This window comes from Pinus tabuliformis, chromosome 5_2 (genome assembly GCF_031772625.1).
Source record: "Pinus tabuliformis cultivar Carrire ecotype Pingquan chromosome 5_2, CPIR1, whole genome shotgun sequence".
Classification (NCBI taxonomy): domain Eukaryota; kingdom Viridiplantae; phylum Streptophyta; class Pinopsida; order Pinales; family Pinaceae; genus Pinus; species Pinus tabuliformis.
Window position 1 is genome coordinate 342,572,780 of NC_142306.1, and position 9,844 is coordinate 342,582,623.

Sequence of the window (9,844 nt, forward strand, 5' to 3'; positions counted from 1 at the left end):
TCTTTTGTGCAAAGGTTGTGATTCGTTCTTGGCCATTGATGTTCATTATGCTAGATTGGATGTCGTCAACAACTTTGGTGTTATTAGGGTTAGGTTTGGTAGAAGAGTGTAAATTTGTTGATTGGCACGAGTCGATATTGATAGACGGGGAAAATTTATTCAGAAGGTTGGAGGCACTAGGGGCCCCTCCTCCCTAGGTCGACATGTTGCTAAGAACACTCAACCAGAAAGGGCTTGGAGTGAACAAGAGAATTGGGGAGATTCAGAAGGTGAGAGCCGAGGAAAACCATGAACCCTAAGAGGGGGATTCAGATCCAGACATTGTTGCAAAGCACCATAAATCATGAGTACACTTATGTAAATCGAGAACAACCCTCAATCTTATAACAAATCAAAGTTAAATTCAATTAACCCATGAGGTGTAGACTAGTGAGTTTAAGTGAGGCTTAGTCCCCACTAAATCTTAGGTCAAAACCTCAAAGAAGAGTTAAAGATTTATTTTTACCTATATTTTATAAATAACCAATCAAAATTAAATCCAATTAATGATATTTTCTTCTACTTATATTTTATAAATAATCTTCTTATATAAAATTATTTATATAATATAAATAACTTATAAATTTCTCTTCATACATTACAATTATGAAAAAGGCCAAAAAAAAAGCAACAAATATTCAACATGCTATAGGGCATTAAATTAACTACGACTATATATACCCACTATGCCCACAGTCTAACTGTGAATATATCCTCGCTCATTTAATGCCTTATAGCAAGCTACTTATTTTCATGAAAAAGAAAAAACAAAAAAAACAAACCAACATTATCATTTTTGCAAGTGCATTTGAAACCTTTTATCTTGTGAAGATAATTTTTTAATTGAGCTCAAAGTTAAAACATTAGAAAAAATAACCTCGTTATTAGGACTTAATTCCCTTATAGGGATAAAACATGCAGCGACACGCAGGGGCTTGGCACCATTCATGTCCGACTCACTTCATGAAAATTATAAAATTAGCCGACAAGGCAACGATATTCTCCACACGCAGCTTATATATATATATCGTAATCTTCCCGATTCAATCCCAAATATTTTGGTATCTCAATCCAAATCTGAAAATTGTTAGACGAGAAATTCAAGAGGAGAAAGTGAGGCCTGGGAATTAACGAGAAAGGGTAACAATATACTAAAATTGCACAGGAATTGATATAATTTCTCTGCTACCCGGGATTAGAGCTTCTGCCCAACCAAACTCTTGACTCATATCATTAGAGGTTGTAAAGCACAGGGTACAGAAGGGCGTTTACTTCGAATACAATTTTCTCAGCTTTTGCGGATTTATTCTTCAATCTATAAGGTATGTCACGATTTTTGTTTACTAAATAATAAGTAACCTGAACTTATGTCATAATCGGAAATATTGTCTTATTTTTTATATAAACAGATGATAAATTGTTTTGAGCGCTTCTAAGTCGTTATGTTGTTATAATCCTGAATTGTTAAAATTTTGAAAGCGAGTTCTTCTCTTTGGAACCCTGTCTATAATCTTCGTGTTTGGCGGAAATAAATTTGCCTGATTCCTTGGTTAGCTAATTTCTCCTTGCAAAAATTTGGTTTTCTTTTTATTTAGTGAAATTTGAACTCGCGAACCATCTTGAGGCGAATCCCTAATCTGGTCCTTTGATTTAATTAAATTTGAACTCGCGACCATCGCGAGTCGAAACCCTAACCTGGACAAGTTACCGGAACAAAATCCCCTCTTATCCATAACATTGTTTAGATAATCTTCGGCAAAATCACATAATCAATCTTTTGTCAATACAAAAGATTGATTATGTGATTTTGCCGAAGATTATCTGAACAAAATCCCCTCTATTGTTATTGTAATGACGTTGTTTAATTTGGGGTTTTATTCTCTGCCCTTGTCGCCCGCTTTACCAAAAAATGTGATGCTGGCTGAAGCTTCTTTAGTCCCAAGTTTTGAGTGATTTAAACATAGTAGATATCCTTCAGACCCTAGCAATTAAGACAGAGATTTTTCTCTTTGTGGTGCAGCCAAGTTGCATTCATGGCCATTTCTCAAAGTACTTTTAAAGAGAATTAACCGAATGGAATCATTACATTTTGATACAAAATAGTTTTAAGGATCAGAATGTCATACTGACCATAAAAGCTCATTTAATCAATTTTCTATCTGTAAAACTCCCTTCAAAAAGAGGAGCTCATATTAATAACGTAATTCGTTGAAACCTGCTACATGTTTTTGCCAGACCGTCAATCTTCGTTCCTTGCTAGTGTATAGACAACAGCGTTTGGAGATTTGTGAAAATAACATTATAAAATGAAGGAAATCACACAAAAGACATCATCTTAGCTATATAAAAATGCATCTCACTTTGCAAAAAGCTAAATCTGTCTCTATATCAATAAAGCAGTCTTAGTGACTAATTGCAATCGCTAAAGGAAGCGTATCCTTGGTTGAAGACACATATAATGTGTTTATATCAATGGAATCCTTGTAAAATTCTCCCATTGTGCCTCTCATACATGATATCTAAAGATGTTTGTTAACTGCCAGCAGTTCTAAGTTTTATTTCATGTTGTTTGATTGCACTGTTATATGTGATCAAGTGCAAAACCTTGCTGTCAAAATTGCTGACAACTTTGACAAATTTTAGACAAATTGCATTTGTAGACAAATTTTAAAATTTTAGATTTGAATTGATATTCATTTGATGAACACATGAGGGAGATTAATGGTTTTTTATCGACAAGGATACAGGAGAATAAGACATTTGTTGTCTAAAATTTCCTTCTCAGGGAGATTGCGAGAAATCGCCCCAAATAAGCAGCAGCATGCAGGGAGAAAGTTTTGATATGGACAATGAATATCCCGAATCTCTTGATACAATGTTTCTCGAGCCAGAAGTAAATGTGGGGAGTGCTTCATCTGATTGTAATGCAATAGCTAGACGGACTAATGAATCACACAAATATTTTGAAGATCAAGCAGAAGAGCAATGTTCAGAAGAGCAAGATTCAGAAGAGCAATGTTTAGAAGAGCATGATTCAGAATATCAATATTCAGAAGAGCAAGATTCAGAAGGGAAAGAAGATTTTGTCAATGTTACACATGAAGATTTCCCCCAAAATTGTCCGTCTATATGGTATCCATCAATTCACCTGCCAAGTGCACCTCCTCTACTTAAGGCGGACGAATATGAGAGTCGCATAAGTGCAACAATGGATACAGAGCCCCCAGAATGGATTCTGGACAGTAGTACTTCTATCTGTATGCAGTGTTGGGCACCTTTCAAACCCCTTATTCGTTGCAGGCACCACTGTCGTTTCTGTGGAGGAATATTTTGTGGACCATGTACAGCTAGAAGATGTCTGTTACCTGTAAAATTTCGAGTGAGAGACCCACAAAGGGTCTGTGATAGGTGTAATGCCAAGTTGGAACCATTGCAGAGATTTTTGAGAAGTCGTGTGAGTAATGCAGTGCAGATTGCCCCACATGATGTAACTGACTGGACGTGTATGAGAGGATGGCTGAATATGCCTTTAGGCATGTCAATGGAAGATGAAATATACAAGTCAACCAATGTTTTGCGTAGTTATTGTGAGGTACACTCCGTAGTTAGATTTTAGTAATGGATATAATCATTACATGTTGGTGACATTTGAAACTTGCTAATATTCATTCCCTGACAATGTGATGAGCCTAAACATACATTACACACATTTTCTAGTATTATTTGTGGCACTGGTATTTAATTGTTGGTGCTTGAAACAGATTGGGAGATTGAACCGAGAAAGATCTATACCGCAGTCTATATTAAAGGGAGCCATAGGGTTAGCTATCTTAACAGTTGCGAAGGCTGGCATGTTTCTGACCTACAAAGTAGGTACCGGTTTGGTTATTGCACGCAAAGCAAATGGTTCTTGGTCTGCGCCATCGGCCATAGTATCGTTTGGTTTGGGATGGGGCCCACAGGTGAAAATCTTCCTTTTTTAAATTTTAAGGGTCTGATGGTTTTTTGGTGGTTGCAATAGAGTATCATTTTGGAAGATGGCTGAGTTTTGAAGACGTTGCTGACTTCGTCATTGTTTTTTGGTTACATACAGATGGGTGGAGAGCTCACTGATTTTGTTATTGTGCTTCGCAATTATAAAGCAGTCAAAGCTTTTAGTGGTCGTATACATTTGTCTTTTGGTGCGGGTATAAGTGCAGCAGCCGGATTTTTTGGAAGAGCTGCAGAAGCAGATATTCGAGCTGGTAATGCGGGATTTGCTGCGTGTTACACATACAGCTCAAGCAAAGGTTTGAATTCATTTGGATTTATTACATCTATCTAGAACACATTTTAGAAGATATCCATTATGCAATTTTAGCTATACGCTGAAAACAGTCTAAACTAAGAACATTATATTTCGACTGTAATGATATTTTTGTACAACCACCATGAAAACCAATAAGAATTTGTCGGAGAAGTGATCCGGGAAATTCCAAAATCATATTCTCCTACATGATTTTGGATTGAGAGTTTATCACTTTCTGATTTTGATGGTGTTACAACGCATCTCCTGTTTGAATGCAGGTGCATTTATTGGACTATCACTCGAGGGAAACATTGTGACGACTCGAACTGACACAAATTTGCGTTTCTATGGGGACCCAAGTCTTAAACCTATAGATATTCTACTTGGTTCTGTCGAAAGACCAAGGGCAGCTGCAGCTCTGTACAGTGCATTGGATGACCTATTCAGCAATATGAGTTAAAGAGGTTTTATTATTTGCAGGATGTATATAATATTATTCTTTGTGATTAATTGATTCATGTTCTTTGTGAAGCATTACTACTGATAAACAGTCAGCAAAATCTGTTTGTATAGATTATATGTTTCATGTTGGAGCAGAAGTGGTCATGGGGATCTTGTCTAACCTCTCTTCAGCTCTGGCTCATTCAAGTAACATTCTTGATGTACATATGTACCAATTTGTGATGAAATATAGTTCAGTTGAAAAAAGTTGTGTCTCAATGATGTTTTATTTACGATTATGAACTCTGAATCGTCAATGTCCATGTTGAGCTGGTAACAAGAATTTTGTCCTAATAGTGTTTATTTTAATGATAAGTAATAAAATGAAACACTGGATGTGGCAAGAACAAAATTTATATGCGGTTACACTTTTTAAGAAAGATTAAAATGTTAATTAAAATAAAAAAACACACAGGAATCATAATAAAAATTTGCAAAAATTAAATGACAAATCATCATGAAGAATGCAACTATATCTTTAATAGAAGATGAGTGCAGTGGCTCATCTTGAAAATATTGATTTATAGAACATTTGCCACTGAAATTTCTTAGGGTTAGAGAATAGGTTCAGTGTTCAAGAAACTACAATAATACGGACATCATGAACTTTGTATATTGGTTGATTTTGTTTTTGCTGCCTTTGAGAGGGGCCTATTAAGTTAGTGCTTTAACTTCATGCATGAAGTTATCTAGTTTGGATATTTAGTCTTTGCTACTTGCTATATTGTGAAAAATAACTCGAAACTAATCCTTTTTTATTCTCCAACTTGATTATAAAAAACCATTTTATTGGTCAGCTTATCTCATGAAAACACTATCGGGACCTTCAAATGTTGAGTACTCGAGAAGAATGGTTACATTAATTAACTTGAGAAGAATGGTTACATTAATTAACTTCCACACCTGACATTCATCTCTGAAAGAAATCTAAGATGGTGATTACATATCTTTCTTCATGATTCATCATTCTAGAAAGAACCTTGTTATGCACTTGATTTTACAATGCAAACTAGTGAATCATATCAATGTTAAGGATTGAGTAGGTGGCATCAGTTTATGCTTACATAGTGTGTCTATAACACTTTATGCATTCCAAATTTAAACCAACTCCTTATATTCTTACGTACTTCATACCCAACATTATCAACCAAGTCATGACCTAAAATGAGCATATTTTACTATCAAATTTTGAGAGTTTTGCATCTACTAAATGGTATATACTTTGTTTTCACTTATCACTTGTGCTAGTGAGTATGGTTTCTAACTAGTTATTTCAGGATTATATTTTCGATTCATATTTTTTTATAAGTAGATTTTGTTTTGTTCTTTATTCAAATCCCATTGTTTTTTTCTTTGATTTTTGTTGTTGTTAGTGATTAGTGTTTTTAATCAGTATGAACTTGCCAAATTTCTATATGGTATTAGAGATCATAAATTTTGTGAAGAGTAATTTGTAAATTGTTGTAGATATCCTATTGGAACAATTTGTCATGACAAATATGATAATATTATGAAGGTTAATTTCATTTAGATTCCAGATTCTTTAGTTAGTGCTTTTTTGCTTAAATACATGAAATAAATAAAATGTAAAGAATAGAGAATAGAAAAATACACCTACACCATCCATAATAAACACTCGTAGGAAGATCTTTGCTCTTTTCTCTCTAGTATGGAAAAGTGTAAGTTCTAAGAAAGATGTACTCTATGAGGTTAATTAAGACTTGTGTGTTGTAAGTTTCTACAAAATCTCAATCCCCTATGTTTTATTCTCCTAGCAGCTTGGTATTCAACATAATCTGATAGCCAACTAGGTAGGTGAACTAGTAGGATGCAACTTTTTGACACAAGATTAGATTTAGGTGATTCTTGCTTAGTTGGAAAGGTCTTGGTGTGTAAAATATCACATATAGTCAATATGGCCTATTTTTCTTCTTATGACTTCCTCAATATCCTATGTACATACAAATGAATCCTCTTAACCTTAACAAATTATTTAGTCCTCCTTACTATTGATATACAATAGCCAAGGAACAATGTTACTAACTTAAGAAAAGCTATGACCTTAAAATGAGATTTCTAGCCTAAAAGCCTTGTTTTTTTTGTGCAAAAAACATAAAAGAACATTTCAAAATAGAACAGTGGTGATGTTGCATCACTCATTTTGAATCATGGTGTTAAATATCAAATAATGATTGAAAAAACTTAAAATTTAACATTTCCCAACAATGGGATTAAAACCATAGCTATGTTGAGATATAAGCCTAAAACAACTTGAGCATTTTCAACGAGGCATGAAAATAATTTTCCAAATAATTTTCTTATTCTGAAGTCAATATTAAAAAAAATTAAGATGAATCAATTAAATAAAATATTTTTAAAACCATGAAAAATAATAATTAAAAAATCTATATAAAAATTAACATATTTCAATACACAAATTTCCAGGTTTTGACCAACGTCAAGGCAACAAAAGTATAATGCATAGTTTGCAATGCATTCGCATGCAATTCACAATGCACAGGATTTGATGCTTGGTAGTCTGAGCACCAACCGTCTGGGTTGCAAGATTCACAGTTAAATAGGTTGAGCGGGCCATAAACTATGTAAAGTAGGTTAGAAGCCATTTTTCCATGAATAATGGGGGTTGACATTTCATTTGATGCCTCAAACTACTAAAAAATTTCAGATCCCAATTTGTCACATTGGGACCCGCTAGTAAAAATAGTCTTATGAGTTAGTTCCTCTAATTTTTCAACTCAAAGCATCAAGATGAATTAAAGATAATATAATTATCTAGTTTGGATCATACCTCCCCATTTTTGGAGGATTTTGGTCTCCAAAAGCTTCTACTGAATAAGGCGAAGAAATATTTTTTCCACCTTCTCTTGCGTGTACCATTTAGCCTTGCCTGGAAGCTATCCTTTCAACCCAATTTGCTAAAGGTCATGTTGCCCATGTCTTGTAGTTCTAGACCTTTTCTGCGAAACAATATCCTATGTCAACTTTGCCCGAGCATTTGATGCTCATCTAGTTTTGGATTATCTACTTTCACCACTGAGTAAATGTCCATGAATGGGGGTAGACTAAGTCTTCATTTTATTACCAGGACCTTGTAGTTTGGTAATGCCAAAATTGCTGCTTGACTGATTTTCTTCTTTAACTCCTCAAGGGCCTTTTGTTAACCCTTTCCCCGCTAGAAACTCTTACCACTCACTATTATAGCATGGAGTGGTGTTGTTACAACTGAAAATGAGAATATGAATTTCCTTAGTAACTACTCTTCACCAATGGAACTCCTAACCTCATAAACATTAGTAGGACCTTATCACTTCATGATGGCCTCCATCTTGGTAAGATCTATCTTCAACTCTCCCCCACCTACCACATCCTAGATACACCAAATACTATTGTGCAAACTCAATTCTTAAGATATATTATTCATTGACATCATAAAATTAGCTAGTGCATTGCATATGGTAATCAACATGATTAACCACTCATATGAAAGTTGTTTGGTTTTGAAGGCAATCTTCCAACTATATTCTTCTCAAATTCGTGATAACCTGATTTTAAGACCATCTTAGTGAACAATTTGCACTGCTTCAATTGATCCAATATGAAAGTTGTTTGGTTTTGAAGGCAATCTTCCAACTATATTCTTCTCAAATTTGTGATATCCTGATTTTAAGACCATCTCAGTGAAGTATTTGGATTGCTTCAACTGATCCAATGGATTTCTTGAGTGATTTTGTTTAACACCTCGAGTGATGAAACCCTAGTAAATGTTGCTTCAAGAAGTCTAATGGACAAATTTCTTGATTAATAAAACCTAACTAGGTTTAGGTCTTAAATGTATAAAATATGATTTATTATACTTGACTTCATGCTCTTGTACATAGACACTGTTTTTGGTTGTACTTGTTAAAAATTTACAGGTGCATAGTCTTCAAGATGATAAAGATGCTTACCTCATATTTGATGATAATTTAATGACGATGTTGAGCATGATGGAAAGAGGGAGCTATGATAAATTTGATGAGATTAATTATTTGATAGATGATCGAGTTGAGGAATAATGAAGTTTTGGAAAGATCTAAATTCTCCAACGAATTGTTGTTGCAAAAGGAATAACTTGTATGAAAAAAAGAATAAGATAGTTGAAGAATAAGAGAAGTGAATGGGTTGATGAACAAGGCATGAGGATGCCTGAAATTAGAGAATAGTTTAATAAACACTTATGGTTATTCATTCTACAATACTTGGATGTTTTGAAAGAAGTGTTGAGGTTGAGTTTGATGTTGCTAGAAAAGTTGAAGAAAATAACTTCCAAAAAAGATATGTATGGATAATATAATAATGACCTAGGCATCATCGATATATTTGAAGATCCCATAGGTTTGTGTTAACTTGTATATATATTTAAAGTGTCAAAATTTTGTCAAACTCAACTTTAGATTGAATAGTTTGTCATTCTGAATCCAACAGTGTGAACGACACTAAAAATCAAGTTCGTATGCAGAAGTTAGAGCAAGTCAAAGCTCAAGTTTGACTTGCCTACATGGCAGGATTTGGATGATGTGGCAAGTCTTCAGCGAATAAGGAGGCGCCAAGTGGAAGCCCGCCATTAGCCCTCGCAAATTGCACATCACAGTGGTAAGTGTTTTGGTGTTACAAATTGGCCCCCGACAGGTTCAGATTGTGATGTGATCTAATCACAATCGCATATCGCAGATGGTGAAGAGGAGAATAGAACAGGCCCCAAGCTAGATTAGCGATGCGATCGCATATCGCAATTGTAGCAGTAACAGGAATTGGTCCCAATGCGGGTGAGTTCTGAAGGAAATAGACCCTGGACACGATGTATGTTTATATGTCGCAGTTTAATGTTCCAGCAGGTCCACAATCGTAGTATTTCCGTGTAATAAAACTTTCATTGTTGAACTGCTTATTGTGATAAGCGGGAGTTTTATAAGTTCCGGTTTAATATCCCGTCAGGTCCATAAACCTGCATCCCAA

General features: G+C 34.7%; 1 protein-coding gene across 2 annotated transcripts; it reads left to right on the forward strand.

Moving 5' to 3' along the window:
- The first annotated feature begins 963 nt into the window (after positions 1 to 963).
- LOC149158896 (uncharacterized) lies at positions 964 to 4,906 on the forward strand. Of its 2 annotated transcripts, none has more exons than XM_089436347.1 (5): positions 964 to 1,361; positions 2,787 to 3,631; positions 3,801 to 4,001; positions 4,133 to 4,328; positions 4,606 to 4,906. In XM_089436347.1, the coding sequence occupies exons 2-5, from the start codon at positions 2,861 to 2,863 to the stop codon at positions 4,785 to 4,787; spliced, it is 1,350 nt and encodes a 449-aa protein (XP_089292473.1). In that variant the 5' UTR covers positions 964 to 1,361; positions 2,787 to 2,860; the 3' UTR covers positions 4,788 to 4,906. The 2 variants fall into 2 exon arrangements, with proteins under 2 accessions (XP_089292473.1, XP_089292472.1); XM_089436346.1 differs by having other exon boundaries at positions 965 to 1,361; positions 2,825 to 3,631.
- Positions 4,907 to 9,844: the final 4,938 nt, after the last annotated feature.

Bases quoted from the DNA above. Each gene is read 5' to 3' on its own strand.
- LOC149158896 (XM_089436347.1), top strand. From the start codon at position 2,861: ATGCAGGGAGAAAGTTTTGATATGGACAATGAATATCCCGAATCTCTT. The intron at 3,632-3,800 runs GTACACTCCGTA...TGCTTGAAACAG, and splicing joins TTTTGCGTAGTTATTGTGAG to ATTGGGAGATTGAACCGAGA. The intron at 4,329-4,605 runs GTTTGAATTCAT...GTTTGAATGCAG, and splicing joins CACATACAGCTCAAGCAAAG to GTGCATTTATTGGACTATCA.